Consider the following 17,519-nt stretch of genomic DNA (forward strand, 5'->3'; position numbering starts at 1 on the left):
CAATAGTCAGAGTTAAATGAGAATGATCATCCTATAAATCAATGACATAAATCAAATCAGTTTATGGTAGCACAGACAGAAACTCCCCTGCTGCTGAAGGACAGGAATATTTCAAGTGAAAACTAAGTGAGAATAACAAGACGTTTGTGGACCTCCTGTGTGAAAGAAGAACTGTCTTGCGGTCAGCAGCATCCAGTAAATCATTCATTGTGTTCACGCTCGGTTCCTATCTGGTGGCTGCAGCTGAGAGCCCGATGAGATTCGGCCGGCCACTCCCGGTGGAAGGGGGGCTGCGTGCGGTTGAACCTGAGGAAAAGGACTAAATCAGATTGTAGTTAAAGGAAAAGGGACGGAGATAGTTTAAAAGAGAGAGTGAGGGGGTTGCTGCACTGTGGTTAGAGTTCTGGAGCCAGAGGAACCTGTGAGGGGATGAGATAGCATGATGTGGTTTTCATTGCGATGCCACTGTAGAGTGGTGGGGCAGAGGTTAGTGCTCAGACTGAGTGCGTAGGACTAAACAGGGACGTAAAACCTGGGAAAGTCAGTTTAACCACAGTAAGCTATAATGGCATGAACTCAATGCATGAAGTATATTGAATAAAATTATTTTTTATGATTAAGTAGTACTACAGTGTTTTTAGAGCTGCAGAAAATTCAACTGAATGAACTTGAAATATTTTTATTTTCATCAGCAAGAGGAAAAATCTGGCTTAGTTTCACTTTTCAATAGTCTGACTTGAAGAGAGACTATATAACTTTTTAAAGAAAAAAAAAATAACACAGTCTCTCTCTTACAAACAAAAAAACTAATCAATTCACAATCAAACGCAACCTTGCTGAGTTCAATACAGTCAGGGGTTTCATTGCTACAGTCTTGTTTGTTCTGGTATGACCAGTAGCTCAGGGAGGCTAATGTTAGCTTATGTTAGCAAACTTTAGCTCCATATTGCAACACAGCAGTTAGTGAGATAGTACACTGACTTTTTCGACCTTCTTTACTCGTTTTACTCTTAGCATTTATGAACTTAGCCACCGCATGTAGTCACAATGGCGACACAGTTACATAGTCGCACTATAAACTGAAGCGGGCTGAACTGCAGTGTGACAAAATCAAGACAAAATGTTGTCAAGCTGCTGTGCTCTGTGCTCCACTTATCGACATTCACATACATGTGGTATTAAAGCTGTGACCTCAGGTATATTTAAAACTACGAGGAGCCCCTTCAGTCTGTCTGTCTGTCTGAAAGGGGCTCGAAGCTGAGCTTGAGAAAATAACCTCATGGCTCACCAACACAAGCCTTTATTTAACCCCACGACTCTGATCTGCATCTTTGACAAGATAGACAACTGCTGCTGCAAAGAGTACAAAAGAAAAAATGCAAGAACAATCCCCTACCCCCCACCTCTGGACTGTGATCACTGCGATTGGGCCTCTATTTCAATCACATACTTTCTGTAAAAGTGAGAATCAAGGCCTGTGGGTGAGGAGGTGGTGGGGTGAGGGTTGAGTGAAGGGGGAGGGGGGGCTTACAGAAACAAGAGAGGAGGCTGTGGTAGCACTGATAGTGTCTTTTCGTCTCTGCGTTTGGTTTCCTGTTCTGAGTTGGTGTGTAACTTTGAGTTGAACGTATCTCTCACTGCAGTAAGTCAGCCGCTGAATTTCAATGATGTCCTATTTATGACCATTTAGATTTAAAAAAATACATGTTTAACTACATGAATGTTTTTCATGAGGTGTGACAAAGCAACCAAGAACTAGACAGATAAGGTTTTCCCGCCACACTGTAGGTCGCCATATGTTGTAGAAAGATATATACTTTAAGACATATTTAGTTCCAGTCTGGAACATCAAACTTATGTCTGATTTTGTGTCTTTGCTCATACTGTGTGAGAAACATTGCTGTTTGCTCATTAGTAGGAGGAAAGATGATAAATTGCTCTTAGAATTTCCAGTGTTGCCAAATTTTATGGACTGATTTGTCTTTTTAACCCTTTTGAGCAAGTAGAATACATCAACATGAGGCGGTCTAATAAAAGTAAAAGTGCTGGTATGGTTGGAGTTATCATATGAAATGTTGTCTTAAATTAAATAAAAATAAGATAAGTCTGTGTTTGTGGGTAAAATCTGTAATAATGAAATGAGACGAATACTAACAAGCAGTTTAACTGATTTATTTTTGTATTATGCAAATGTCCAGAAGATTGTGGCACCAGTCTTTTATCACAACATGAATCAGTGTTTTTGTTTGCCTGTCATGGCTGACTAACATGAAAATTAATGTCTGAGAGAGGGAGGGGAAGAAAGATAGAGAAAAAGGAGTGTGTGTGTGTGTGTGTGTGTGTGTGTGTGTGTGTGTGCATGCATGCGCGTGTGACACTGTGTTAGAGGGTTTGTGGTTCTTTCTCTGCAGCTTGTGACTGATATTTTGACGTTCAGTCTGAATTTGGACAGTGTGATTCCTCAGAGCTGGGATGTAGTTCCTGCAGTGTCACTGTGCTGTGTGTGAGTATGGGACATGTGTTTCAGCTTCATGCCTCGGCTATCTGCGCTTTGCTTGCAGGTCTTTAACTTTCTGCAGCTGCATCAAACAAACTCTGTTCCCACATCGGACACAAAAATCGATAACGCTCTGCTTTGTACCGACCTTGAACAGAACCCAAATCTTCGCCATGATTTGTATTCCGAGCCTGACAGATTTCAACTCAAAACTTTTTATTTTCTTACATGGTGATTTTATGCATTATGTTTTTAATATCTTAAATGAATCTTGTTCTGTATTTCTTTCATTGGACAGCCCAGTTGGGTCTGTGCTTTGGCCGGGAGGGGGTTTTAATGATGTAAAACAGTAAGGCTGAAGCAGTGTAACTGTAAAGGGATACTCCGGCTCCCCACCAGCAGGCTGTTGTGCGGAGCGGCCGTGCGCGTCTCATTAACAGGATCACTTTACCAGCGTCAACAAATAGGTCATTATCCATCACAGCCTGCCCTGCCTGCACGAGCCATCCGCAAACACACACGTTTTACGTCTCATCACAGTCAAATTAAAGAATTGACATCGTGTTTTTGAATCTTGTGGCTTGATGAGACGCCAAAATGTTCAGTGTTGCTACAGTGTTTTCAATCCATGTTGAGTTTGGGCTTGTACGTCAATCTCGACCGTTTTCACGGACTGGTCAAGCGCGCAAATCCAATCTCGGTTTTAATTTATTTGAATGTCTTCCTTAGTTTACACAGCATCTCTAACTGTAGCCAAAATTAACATATAGGCTACGAGAAAAACTTTATACCCTGATAAACAAACACAATGTCAGATTTTCTTTTTTCATTCTAAAATAGTTAATTTTGTCATTTTAATATTAGGAAATTTAACACCACACTACTTTACCTATTATATGCTATTAATCTATAGTCTAGTCGGAGCCAACCATTAACGCTATATATTATGAAGCCATCCTGTGAACTGAGTCCCATTTACAGCTGTGACTAGGCCTATATGCCATTAAGGACATACAATATCTTCTCTACAATCCTATATCTGCCGGGACGCTCACTGGGGAAGGTGGTCCTGCTTTTGACCACCTGTACCGCGACACCTGGTAAACGATACGGCTTCTCTGCGCATGCGTAATAGCCTGCCAGAAATCCCAACACCGTCTCGCCTGTCAACCAATAGTGTCCCAATCTGTCCAGAGATAAAGTCAGAGCAGCGTGGAGAGGGGAGAAGTGAAGTGGCCGATTTCAGACGTGAGGAGCACAGACTGAAGGAGAGCGAGAAATAAAACATGCCGAGGTCTTTCCTGGTGAAGAGTAAACGGGCCCACAGCTACCACCAGCCCCGCTACCTGGAGGATGACTGCAGTGGACTGGACACTATTCTGGCTCATGCGTGCGCAGGTAGGTTCGTTTATGCGTAATTACGCACGGAACTTGTAGAATTATGCTAATAACAGCGATTGTTGCACTTGTTGCACAATCAGTCAGAATAAGTTAGCTAACTTGTTCCCCTCTCCTGTCAATAGAAACCAAATCGCAGGGGGAGTTTGAGTCCAACTTGGAGCCGCACGAGGAAGTGTCCGCCGGCGCTGACAGACTGTCCCCCGGGTCCCGGCTGCTGTCCCCGGGCTCACTATCCTCCAGCTCTCCGCTCAGCTGCGGAGGCAGCGTGTGTGACCGATCTTCCGACTGTGATTTCTGGCGTCCCCCGTCTCCATCGTCCTCACCAGGTCAGCTCAAATATATTTCCAGCCATACGTTTGGTTTGTAGAAGTGTCAGAGGAGTATCAAAACCACTTTGTTAGTGTAAGGCCTATTTGAACCTATTTGAGCGTGTCATTCGATTATTTGACCCGTGATCTTATATAAATTAAAACTGTTTACAGTTGCCATTGAACAATATCAGCTTTATAAGTGGGTAAACTATTTTAAACATTTTCACTGTGGTATAGTTTTGATGACAGTGAAGGAAAACAAAGAGCATTAATTGTCTCGGTTTGGGAGTCGATTATTCATTTACATAGTCAATTTAATGATTCATTTCATTGGGGGAAAATGCCAAATAGCCAAATATCTTGTCAATCATCAGTTATTGTGCGTAACTTAGTTTCACACAGAAAAATCTTTTTGATATGTAAGGTGCAGAACTTTGATGGGAGGGACTTGAGGGTTACAGAAGTTTATTGTAGTCTAAAATCAGTACTACGCACGTCAGATTTCCATTTCCAGTAAGACCCCCTGCAATTCAAATCAAATGATCTATTTCATGTGACACATAAAATGCAGATTGTACTCTAACCATATCCACTCAAACTGCAACCAAATTCTTTCCCAGATTCAGAGAAATGCTCCACTCCAGCAGCGGAGGACGGTCACCACTTCAACATCCCCCTTTTTCCTTACTCCTGGTCAGCATACTCTGGATCTGAGCTGAGGCATGTGGTTCAGGGACCGTACCACCACCACCACCACCACCACCAGGGCCACAGGGAGCCTAACTCACCCGTCAGCATCTACGGGGCAGAGGACAGCGGCAAAGAGCCTCTTTACGCACAGCGGGGTCCAGTGGCCGGATGCTACCGGGATTACTCTTCAGCTGCGCACCAACTCCGCAGGTTGCGGGACGCAGACGAGCTGTATCTGGATGTAAAGCAGAAGCCTTGCGCTACAGAAATCAAGTCTGAAAATGATTTCATCTGCTCGGACTTCGAGTCAAGTGGATCCTATAAATGCATTAAATGTTGCAAGGTTCGTTTCCCCCTATCGAGTTTTGCTTAGCCAAAATCATAACAGCTGAGTTTACAGAGATGTTGATGATTTTACCGATATTTTATCGGTGATCACACCATAACATTATGACCATTAGGCCTCTATCAAATCCATATATCCATATCTCTAATCTCTCTTAATCTGGGATCACAAGATCAATAATTATTCCTGTTTTGAGATTGATTTTGAAGTAAAGTGTGATTCTTCTGCATTTCCAAAAGGTGTTTTCCACACCTCACGGCCTGGAGGTTCATGTGCGGCGATCTCACAGCGGGACGCGGCCGTTTGAGTGCGGGATCTGCGGGAAAACCTTCGGACACGCAGTGAGCCTGGATCAGCACAGAGCAGTTCACTCGCAGGTAGGTCCCTGACTGGAAATACACTGGTGCATAAGATGCAGTATGAGCACAAGAGATGATTTGAGGCCTTGTGTATATCTGCAGTTTATATCTAATGTTTGAGGCCTTCCACACTGACACTTCAAATCCTATTTCTAGGAGAGGAGCTTCAGCTGTAAAATCTGCGGCAAAAGCTTCAAGCGCTCCTCCACACTGTCCACGCACCTGCTCATCCACTCGGACACGCGGCCTTATCCGTGCCAGTACTGCGGGAAGAGGTTCCATCAGAAGTCAGACATGAAAAAACACACTTTCATCCACACAGGTGAGACACTACAAACCGACAGTTGTCGTAAATTTCACTTTTAAATGCGCGTGCGTAACGTGTAAAAACTAAAAACTGACTTTTCCAACGTTGCCTTTTTTGCTCCCGCGACAGGTGAGAAGCCGCACAAGTGCCAGGTGTGCGGGAAGGCCTTCAGCCAGAGCTCCAACCTCATCACACACAGCAGGAAACACACAGGCTTCAAACCTTTCGGCTGTGACCTCTGCGGGAAAGGCTTTCAGAGGAAAGTGGACCTGAGAAGACACAAGGAGACGCAGCACGGACTGAAATGAACAGACGTCGATGCTTTAAAATGAAATCCTGCACTTTTAATGTACCGACTATGCACATGGATGGCCGTGTTTTATTTTATTTTATTCTATTTTATTGTTTGTTGTATTTTCTCTACATTTTACCTACTGTTAAATGTAGTTAATTATTTAGCCTGAGATATTCTGATGTTGATTTTATGGAAATAAACATTTATTTATCGAGTATGTTTTTAAATTATTAATATTTCAAAGCATCTACCCTATCAAATGTAAACACTGGTTTCCAAAGCTGAAAATCTCCGAATAATTTCATGAAAGAATTATCACTTTTAAATGCCTTCACTGTTTTCTTCACATTTCTTTATATTACAAACAGTGGAAATTCAGCTTTTTAGACTTAGTCAATTTGTTAGATTCATGCTCAGTAATTAAATATTAACCTTTGAAGCTGAGTGTCAGTTTTTTTTCCAGTTAGGAATTAACAAAACAATACAAGAATTAAAATGATTTAAATCTTTCCACATTTATTTGCTTGCTAAATAAGAAAATGTTTCTCATAATTTGGATTTTTTTTTTTTAGGTTTTAACCCACAATAACATTTAAAAATTGAATACATTATTTAGAAATCCCTCTGTGTCCCACTCCACTGATTGTACGTTGTGAAAAACGAGAAGCTGTGTTGAGCCACGCAGGCCATCAATCACATCCCCAATCTGCATGACAGGTCAAAGTTATATCTCCACTATTAGAGAGAAAAACGTTTTGCTGCATGCGCCACCTGGTCAAAACCAAATATTTTCAGACACACACATTGTTAACATACTCATATAACAAATGGCATTATGGTGCCATAAACCTTCATGTGAAGGAAGTCTGGAGAAATAGCGTCACTTTTATTACAGCAGGAGTTCTTCCAGTGTAGTAATAAGCAGCGTGTCCACATGGCGCTTTCACTAGGAAAAGCTGGGTGTGATTTATTTCGCCCTGCACAGGTTAAACATGCACAGCTCCAGGACTTCAAGGATCTGATTTGCACATATCTCATCACAGATTGTGTACATACAGTAATTCTGCTCCACAATATCAACAGTCACCACTCCTACATCCTAGATCAGTTTGTGGTGTGACTGAGTCTGTGTCGTTGTCAAGCTAGTTAAAAACCCCACAAAACAAACAAGGAGTTTTTATCTAAACAGTTATTACTACCAAATTTATTTATGAAAAATATATTTACAGAAAACGTCTGATATTTTTATTCTATTCAATCAGAGTGTGATATTTATTATTCATATGTCCATGCCTGACATTGTGTGTCAGTGTGACTGGGTTTTAAACAACCGGACTAAGTTCAGCAGATCCTGCTCCTGTAGGCCGAGCTCCTGCATCAGTGTGTTCAAGTACTGCACTGATGCCTGCGTCTCCACGGCCTCTCTCACCACCGGAGACACCTCTGACAGCCTGAAACACAAAACACACACAAATTATACACAACTGTGCACTGATGAAGCTATGACAAGTTCTTACAGACACCAGAACATTTATATGATCATAAATATCATTAGACTTTTGATGAACATAGGATACACTGCTACACTGATTGTAAAGACTGACAAGTAAAAATTTGTATCTTCAATCGACAATGTAAAGGTTACACTAAGATGTTTAGTTCTTATTTAAGCCACATGTTCAGGCACTGAGTGCTGACCAGGGTTCTTGTTGTTGTTAAAGCAGCTTTGCTGAGTCAAATGGTTACTTCTGCTTAGTAAAACACAGATCAGACCATTTCAGATTCATGTGGGTTCTAGTTTATAATCACCAAAGTTACCCAGATAACTCAGTAAATGTGCTTTGGAGAACAAACATCTGTTCACTGCTTAGTGTGTTTACATGCACTTTAGTGTCCATGTTTTGATTATGATTATCTGGGACATGACATTTACATGGAACAAAAGAAATTCATGTCCTTGTGTACATGATCTTAACAGTATCCAGGTTTCTAATCATCTGTGAGCACTTGTGCCTTGATTCCTGAACATCTCTGCTCCCCATTTCTCTATGAACAGAGTGTGTTCAGAAATCTGGACAAGGTGTTTACAGTGTGACACTTTCTCTCAGAGAACTCCAGGTTGAATATCCTCATGCAGATTTCTGAAACCAGGATATGATGTTTACATGTGCAACTCATACCAGGTGCATGTAAACACACTCCATGAATGCCCTGAATCATCCAGTAATATCTTCACTTCATGTAAAAACCTTGCAGACTCGAATTAAGAGAAATTACATATATTTCTTAATCTTTTAATATTGTTTTAAATCCTCACCTGCATGATGTACAACATTTGAACAATGCCTAACAAACACGACACAGAGCCTGCTAAACTGTCACACCACCCCACCCTTAACCAAGTGTGTGTTTTAGCTGTGAGTGTGACTGTGTGTAGTGTACTGTCAGTTGCCATTTTATTATTAGGTACAACTAGCTAAAACTAATGCAGTCCGTTGCAACAGCCCTGATATAATAAATTATACCTTTATGAAGGTTTGAACATTACAGTTTCAGGGTTTTAGAGAGGAGCTGATTCAACTTTAGGGGGCATTGTGGAGGCCGCAGTGTGTGGTGCTGTTGAACTGTAATGTGTTACAGTGAGAGGTGTTTACAGAGTAGAAATAATAAAATATAATCACTGATTAAAAACTGGCAACTACGTTTATGTTTCTATGAGCCAATATGCCTGCAGTGACATCATTATGTAAAGACTGTTTATCTCCAACTCTAAATCCACTGTTTGCAACCTTCTAGCTGTCTCCTTCAATTCTCTAACCTCCATTGCTCTCATCCTCCTTCCTCCCCCACCCCTCCCCCTGTACCTGCCCTGTCTACCTGTGTGGGGGTGCGTTGCTGGTTAATCTCCGGTTCACCCCGGGGTCTAGTGTTGCAGGGGGGGACATCCATTATTCAGCTGGCCTGAACAATAGAGGCCAGACTAGCTCCACAGCTGCCATGCAGCAGACAGATAAGACAGCACACCAAATTATTCATGATGGAGGAATGGAAGGATGGAGAAGCTTGATGTTAAATAGGAACTAATGAAATCATAGAGTACCAATGGAACATAGAGACGTGGGGACAAAGAGAATAAATGTTTCCAAAAGAGCTGATGATTATCTCAGACAAATAATATATAATATTAATAATATGGCTCCTCATCCAGCCATAATACATAAACAAGCAATAAAAATATGTTATTGAGTGGTTCATCAGTTAGACAAAATCAAAAGTTAAAAACAGTGGTTTGAAATATTTATCTCTCTCAACATCAGAAGTAAACATTACAAAACACCTTCAATCAGGTCAAAGCCACAACATGCAGACAACAAATCAAATCTCTGTTTTTTGCCAAAATAATTTGACAGCAGTTTAATACAACCCAGACTCTTTGTTTCCCAAAAAAGAGAAAAAAAATTTAGTCAAAAGACTCCAGTTTGTTGACAATAATTCTAAAGTGAATTAACAGGATGTCACTTTTGCAGCCTATTCCTTTTTATATGATGCAGTTTCAGTGAAGAGTTTCCAGTCACAGGACCCATTTGCTTTAAGAGTGATAGATTTACTGTTCATCAAGCTGCACAACACTTAGTGTATTCTTTTGTTAAGTTCAAGAGAGCCCATAATGTAAGTTATGATACTGAAGTAAACGGACCTGGGGCCACTGAAGGAATCATAAATCAGAGTCAGACAAGCATCAGGTGAAAGTTTTCCCAGGCAGGGCAATTCAAAGTGCCCATTTTGCTTGAATGTATACAGAGGAACTATTGTGTGTGTGCATGTGTGTATTTAACTTGAAAGCGTACAGGGCTGCTTGTGTGTGCCTTCTGTCCTACATCACGGATCTGGAGAGGGGCAATCAGGTGGAGATAAGGCCATGAGGCGTCTGTGTGTACTCAGACGGGAGCAGCACGGAACTGTCCATGAACTATCAGCGTGCGTGCACACACACACACACACACACACACACACACACACACACACACACACACACACACACACACACACACACACACACACACACACACACACACACACACACACACACACACCATATGGCATGTGCTAAACAATGCCACACCATATAGTGTTGTGTCAAATGCACCATTAAGCTTTGAAGTTAAAAGTGAATCCCTGTCAGTTAATGTTACGGCTTTCTTTGTTGTTTGAGGAACAGCACAGTTCTGGAAAAATGCTGTTAATACAACAGAAAATTACAGTATAATACCAATACATTACAGTTTTAGATCACATTGTGATTATTTTACCTAATTATGTCTTGCATATATTTGATTATTCAATTATTATAAAGAGGATTGACTAATACTTATCTTTTCTTTTTTTACAATAGTACTAGAATTATAACCTTGCAGTTGTATGCCTCTACCAACCAGGAAGTTGTTACAACCTCCCTTTCTGAGTCATAATGCTTTTTGCAGAACATTATGATGTCACAGTGAACTTGACCTTTTATCATTTAAACATGAAATGTAATCACTTCATCTTTTTAGCCTATTACACATTTCTGTGAACTTGTGTTAGCTTATGTATCTGTGAGTTATGGCCAAAAACGTGATTTGTGAGGTCAGAATTATCTTGACCTTTGACCTTTGACCACCAAATTCTAATCAGTTCATCCTTGAGTCCAAGTCAATGTTTGTGCCAAACTCGAAGAAATTCCAAAAAGGTGTTACTGAGATATCACATTCACGAAAATGGGACAGATGGATGTACAGATATATGTATGGACAACCTGAAAACATAATGCCTCCACTGGTGCAGACACACACACACACACACACACACACACACACACACACACACACACACACACACACACACACACACACACACACACACACACACACACACACACACACACACACACACACACACACACACACACACACACACACACACACACACACACACACACACACAGTAAACTTACAGATGTAGAAGCACCACAGCTATGAGGGTCCACTCTGGGGTTTTGTGGATGATGTTTGTGTTGGTGAACCTGTGGTGTTGAGACAAAAATAAATCAATAAAATACAGTGAGCAACAGGTCGGCACTGCAGAGCAACATGCCAGTCATAACTTTTTAAAAAAATAGTTTGTCTTCATGTTGGAGAGAAAGAAACTACAAAAAATGTATGAAAATACAAATACTACTACATACTTTCGATTTGATCAACCTTCTGTAGGTGGGTGTCAAAAATCACCTAATTCTGATGTTACGTAAACTAGGAAAACAAAACATGCACAAGGTCGGACCAAACACCACAAACACTGCCTGCAATAGTGCAGTGATGTATGCGGCTCTGACAGCACTGTGTATATTCTTTGGCTTCAGCCTCTTGTCAGCGGGGCCTCTCAATGGCACAAAGAGAATTCCTGGAAGCGGGACTGTGGAGGTGTTACTCTGCTGCCCCTTCGGCTTTTAAATCACTGACACAGTGATTTAATAGCAGTCCTGTTGAAAACATCCTAACCAGTCGATGGGAATACGCAATATGTCTAAGGCAGGAAATGTTCAATTCAGGCACAGGCTTTAAAATATCTTTAATAAAATATTATACTGAGTACTACTGGGCAAGGAAATATTCATCACATATACATGATGCAACAAATGCCACATTAAAATGCTATGCTGTTCATATAAAAACACACAATAATGAGGGGCTAGAAATTAAAATGTAAATAAAATCAATCATTTCCATTTAGCTGTATCACTGTCTTGGTGTTGTGTTTGCTGACTCACCGTCACACTGTCATGGTTTACTGAGGCATATGGATACAACTGAGCCACCGTTAATGTTATTAACAACACCTGTGCTTTTCCTACTGTGACAAGTCTAAATGCCTGCTGTGAAAAAGGCCCGTCATTGGTTCGTGAAGTATGGTGACCTCATGTAATTACAACATAACTCCACCCAGCGTCAACCTGAGCTCAGGTCTAATTAGCCTCAAGTGCTAACACCTGTGTAGGTGTTGGGAGACTTTAAAAAGACAAAACAACAAAATATGTAATACTGTATGTAGTGTAGAGTGTCGAGGGGGATAGAAGTTGTTTTGATGTTTTAGGAAAATTACAAAACATGTCATAACAGAAAGCCACGCATACACTCCACGTGTGCTGATGTGTCAGAAAAGCACACACCAAAAATGACCACTCACTGAATACATGTGTAATGACATGTCAAAAATGAACATGCGTGAATGAATGTGGTGAGCCAGTAAGCCTTTTTTCACAACTGACATTTTGACTCATCACAGTAGAAACAGCACAGGTGTCACTTATCACATTAACGACGGCTCTGTTACATTCAAGTGTTCCAGTAAGTGAGGATGCACAACAGACTATAGCCTTTATTAAGGTTATTAACTACACCTATGCTTTTCCTGCCATGACAATTAAACAGTTTAAAAAAACTCCTGTTGTTGTCATGTTTCCTCTCTGTCTGTAGGGGGCAGTAGAGTTCATTATCAAATCTTTAAATAAAATGTATTTGTTAATTACAAGTTTATCACTCTAATTTCTTTTAGGATATTACAGTGATCTTAAGTAGAGTAGATGCTTGTTTAGCTGATGCTGGCAGGGAGCTACAAATGGTTGTGCAGTTCTACACCAAGAAAAAAAACCCAAAAACTTTACTCAGTTGGGAGAAATGTAGATGTCATTGACATGCGAGTTTCAGTAGAGCTAAAATAAAGCCTAAATAGCATAAAAACATGACAATACCCCCAAATAGCTCCTTAAGAAAGCACAACAAGTTGTAGGTTGGGGTATAGCTCAACTAACTAATTAATGAAGAGCGAGGCAGAATTGCAGAATTTCTCTATGGACGGCAGCGAGGTAATAAGCAGTAATTGTGTTTTATGCAGTGATGATGCATAGCTATTGGTTCTTGAATGTTTCAGTGAGTTGATGTGAACCATGATTCCCTGTCAACCCTGTTTGCTCTCTTCTAAAGATGGTGAAAATGACAAAATGACAAATTTTCTGTAACACCTTTTAAGCAAAAAACTATAAGGGTTAAAAAAGAAAGTGCAGTTACTGAGTGACCTAGTGCTGGCAGAGTAGCAGAGAGGAAGGTGTATGGAAATCTATGTGTACTCACCTGAATGTCCTGACCAGGCTGTTCAGGTCAGTGGAGACGTCACTCATGGTGAGACGCAGCGGACCCACAATGCTTTTGAGACTGATCGACAAAAAATGTGACAGAAAATGTTTAATTTTTACTGTCAAAAATGACTAAACAGGTTCCAACAGCTGTAATAAATACTGAGCATGTGAATTTCAATTCCTTTGTGCAGAGTTTATAAAACCAATACACAGTCCTCAAAACCTGGACCTGGCAGTGTAACTCTTCACCTCAAAGGTGAAGAGTTAGAGCTTAGTTGCAGCAACTTAACACTTCACCCAAACATGATAATAAGCACTAACTTAAAAATAAACGGTGGCAAGTCTGAACTGGTATCTGAAGCAATGAATTACCAGCCCAACTCTAAATATGACTTCAATTAATGGCGGCGCACAGCTGAGAAAGAACAAAAGATTTACTTTACTGGTCTCCAATTGCCTCTGTATTATCTATTTAACTTGGATTCATTATTTTTAGTTACAATTGTGTCTTACAGAAGGATTGGATGGATTAATAAAATAAGATTATAAGATTAATGAGCCATCACATTGTTTGAATGGCTCTTGAAGTGATAAAATAAAAGAATCTCAAAGAGAAAGCACATAAATAGACTACCATGGATTCACATGTACATAGGCGTCACCAAATAAAAACACACAAAACATATGGACAGACATGCAATTAATGCACAAAGCTGAAAGAGACACACATACAATACACACACACACACCAGATAGTGAGCTTCTCCACTGCAATTCGTTTCTGGATGAGGTGCTGAGCATTAGAGTCAATGAGCGGAAGAACTGGGTCCTTCATGCCCTTGTCCTGGACTGTCACCTGGTGGGAAAAAAACAACATGTGTGAGTGTTGGGGACCAAATTTCAGTACATTAATGCACTTTCTACTACACCAATCATATTTGTTCACACATTATATTTTCAATATAGTGCCTCCATGTGGTCAATGACTCTTACAACAAGTAGCTCCATTCATTACCCTCCTCTCTTTTTTCTTTTTCCGCCACTCCCTCACTCACCTCGTTTCCATTCGGCGCCTCCAGCTCCTCAGGCAGAATCCATGTGCCTTTATAAAACTCCCTCACTCTGAGCTCCTGCTGCTGGGTCTCTTTCCTCAGCGTCCCAAAGTCTGGCGCTGCAGCAGACTGCCTCCTCAGCACCCCAGAATCAGCCCCTACGCTATCCTCCACTGCCAACTCATCCTCGAGGTCGTCTTCATCCAGCTCCTCCTCTTTGTCCTCCTCCCTCTCCTCTTTTACATCAGCGAAAGGAGAGCCCAGTGAATGATCAGCACCATACAGGAACTTCAAGGTCTCGTCAGTGCTCCATTCCTTCAAGGTTTTTCTCAGGCACTCAAGGAGATTCAGACGGATGGAGTCTGGTTTTGGCGGATCAGTATGGTTCTTGAGAAGATCTCGTAGCCCTGCTGCCCCCTTCTTGCTCATACCCACCTGGGTGATGTTGAACCCAGTCATGTTCTGATCAGTGGTGATTACTGTTGAAGAAGAGAGATGTTTGCTTTCAACTGGGGGTCTTGAGTCAATAAGTGGAGAAATAAGTGGTGTAGTGTGTTCTGCCTGTGCAGGTGCTGAGTCAACATGCAGGGAAACAGCGTGAGTGGCAGTCTGAGATAAACTGCACAAATTCATCTTAGCTGTAGCATCTTCCACACGGGATTCCTCAGGGAAGACCTCCTTCTCCTTTGGTGTCAGGCCAGTATTTATAATGTTCAGCTGTTCAGCATCAGTTCTAACTTCAGTTTTACATGCATGTGACTCTTTCCTTTCATCATCTCTCAGTTTTCGGTTCTTCTTCGCATCCTGACTTTGATTTTGCTCCATCTCCTCCTCATCTCCCTCTCCATTATATTTCTTTATCCATTGTATCTTCCCTTGCGTTCCTTTCTTATCTTCATCTGTGCGTTTAGGCAGGTCACCCCAGTGCACCCTGGGTCCCTGCCTCTGGGACACCACACTGGAGACAAAGTCCTGCTCTTGTTCAATGTCACTGCTGTCGCTGTGGCTGAGGCTGCCTGCAGGACAACGCTGCTGAGAGTTGTGAGGGTCTTCGGGCTGAATGGCCAGTGGGTTCTCGATGTCCTCCTCTTGGAGACACCTCTCAGACAGAAACACCTCCTCACCAGAGCTCCCACTAAAAAATTAATTAGCAATTTATTATGAAGTTTATATGAAACATTGATCATCTAAAAATGCAATAAATCTAAGAAATATTGCTATTTAAAATATGCACTTTGTATTATGGGATATAAACACTGAAGATAATACATACCCATCTCCTTTTTTCATCAATTTAATTACTGGAGGGCTGTCAGTGATAAGGGAAGTGAACACATGACCTTAGTATATAGAAAATTATTATATTCAATGATCATTTCATAGTTATTGTTCAGCAAACAGACAAGGAGCAGTATACCTTTCATGCTGCCTGAGCCAAAGAGGTGTCTTTGATATTTGTAGCTCAAACTCTTTGGAGGCTTTGTAGCAGAAGTTACTACAAAAACACTAAACATAAAAGAGAAAGGGAAAAAGATTTATTATTTTGAGTTATTCTTAAGGTACATATATATTTTGAATTACATGTAGAAGCACTTACCTTGCGCTCTGTAATGTCGTACACTTTATTGGTCTTAGTTGAAATTTTATACTGTTGAGTTGGGATCTATAAAGTAAACAGTAGAACTGAGCCATGATAAAACAGAATAAAATATGAAACATAATGACATTTACTTCAAACAAAGGATTATAAAGACTGGCATAGACAGTCTTACCTTGCCCATTTTATTTGGACATATGGGATAACCACAGAGTTTAGCAATGGATCTCTCCTCTATAGCATCTTTGTAATTAGCTGGAGTGATGAATTTGGCCTGTGAAGAAAGGAAACTGAAAACAGGCTGAACACAACAACTATGTCACCTCAAAGCTGAACCTCGAGAGTGCAAAACTGAAGAGGAAGAAAAAATTTAAACGTGGGAATGGATAGTAGGTGGGAGGAATTGAAATCAGTTATCATGTCACTATTGTTTTTAACAACCACGATGTATGACTAATCTGTAATAATATGGCCTGAGTTAGGTCAGTACGGGTAAGGGAGGAACACTGGAAAGTCCTCAACATTATCACTTTAACATTTAAAAAACTCTCAATGGGGGACAGAGCGAGTCACTCAGTACTGACAGGGACTACAAACAGTAAACAATATGGGAAGTACATTTAGCTTTTATTAGAATGAGAGATATCACTGCTCAGGAATCATTGATACTGAAATCAGCCTCAGAGCCTGAGCTGTGTATAACAAATGTATAAGGCTAATGCTAGTCCTCCTTCCCAAATAAAAAGTGAGCACAGGTGATACTTACACAGTCAGACAGGAAGTCTTCAGCCACACTGTCCTCCAGGAGACGCTCCACTACCTTCAGAGCTCTTTTCTCCAGCTCAAACTTCTCCCTCAGCTTCTCCCTCACCACCTCCCTCCTGACAACAACATACATTTGACAAACATTTGAAGAAGTGTTGGTGTTGTTCATATATTTACTTGTCGACAAGTGTAACTTCAATCCCACTGTATATCTAGAATTGATTATTGACAGAATATTCTACAACCACACTGTAATCTTAAAGCATTTGTGTATGGTGCATTAGCTTGTATCAGCACTGATAAAACGTTAGCATCATTATCATCAGAAAAATAAATAACCGTGCTCTTTCTCACCTTCTTGCTTCTTCTTCAGCAGTCAGTGCTTTGACACGTTTTCCACCTGCCACACACACAAAAAACTGTATCGTAAACTGAACTGTAAAATGTTTCCCACTGCTTTTTACTTAACAGTCAATGAGCAACTGCATAAACCATGACAACATTATAACATACTTAATGTTAGCGTGAATGTTTTGACTACTTTCTGAAGACTGTTGGGCTGTTAATATGCTTGTTAAGCCTTACACTGGTGTGAAAGAACAAATTCGGAGTGGAAACTAACCTTTTTTTGATGTTTTAGAGGAAGCTACGCTCCTTCTCCTCTCTGCCGTCTCCATGCTGTTTTCTGTTTTCTACGTAGTCAACTTTGACCGTTGACGTATTACCTC

General features: G+C 40.8%; 2 protein-coding genes across 2 annotated transcripts; one reads left to right on the top strand and one right to left on the bottom strand.

Annotated features, from left to right (window-relative positions):
- The first annotated feature begins 2,053 nt into the window (after nucleotides 1–2,053).
- LOC130179114 (zinc finger protein Gfi-1-like) lies at nucleotides 2,054–6,421 on the top strand. The gene is made up of 7 exons (XM_056391875.1): nucleotides 2,054–2,503; nucleotides 3,692–3,895; nucleotides 4,021–4,224; nucleotides 4,830–5,242; nucleotides 5,485–5,622; nucleotides 5,761–5,926; nucleotides 6,041–6,421. Exons 2-7 carry the CDS (start codon nucleotides 3,784–3,786, stop codon nucleotides 6,217–6,219), a joined length of 1,212 nt encoding a protein of 403 aa, XP_056247850.1. The 5' UTR covers nucleotides 2,054–2,503; nucleotides 3,692–3,783; the 3' UTR covers nucleotides 6,220–6,421.
- Nucleotides 6,422–6,705: 284 nt separating this feature from the next.
- rpap2 (RNA polymerase II associated protein 2) lies at nucleotides 6,706–17,474 on the bottom strand. The gene is made up of 12 exons (XM_056391872.1): nucleotides 17,414–17,474; nucleotides 17,146–17,191; nucleotides 16,793–16,907; nucleotides 16,202–16,300; nucleotides 16,027–16,092; nucleotides 15,847–15,935; nucleotides 15,703–15,738; nucleotides 14,433–15,564; nucleotides 14,127–14,233; nucleotides 13,373–13,453; nucleotides 11,200–11,268; nucleotides 6,706–7,657 (listed from the first exon to the last, which is right to left on the bottom strand). Exons 1-12 carry the CDS (start codon nucleotides 17,466–17,468, stop codon nucleotides 7,513–7,515), a joined length of 2,040 nt encoding a protein of 679 aa, XP_056247847.1. The 5' UTR covers nucleotides 17,469–17,474; the 3' UTR covers nucleotides 6,706–7,512.
- Between the last annotated feature and the right edge of the window lie 45 nt (nucleotides 17,475–17,519).

The sequence above is a fragment of the Seriola aureovittata genome, chromosome 12, assembly GCF_021018895.1.
Source record: "Seriola aureovittata isolate HTS-2021-v1 ecotype China chromosome 12, ASM2101889v1, whole genome shotgun sequence".
In the NCBI taxonomy this organism is placed as follows: Eukaryota; Metazoa; Chordata; class Actinopteri; order Carangiformes; family Carangidae; genus Seriola; species Seriola aureovittata.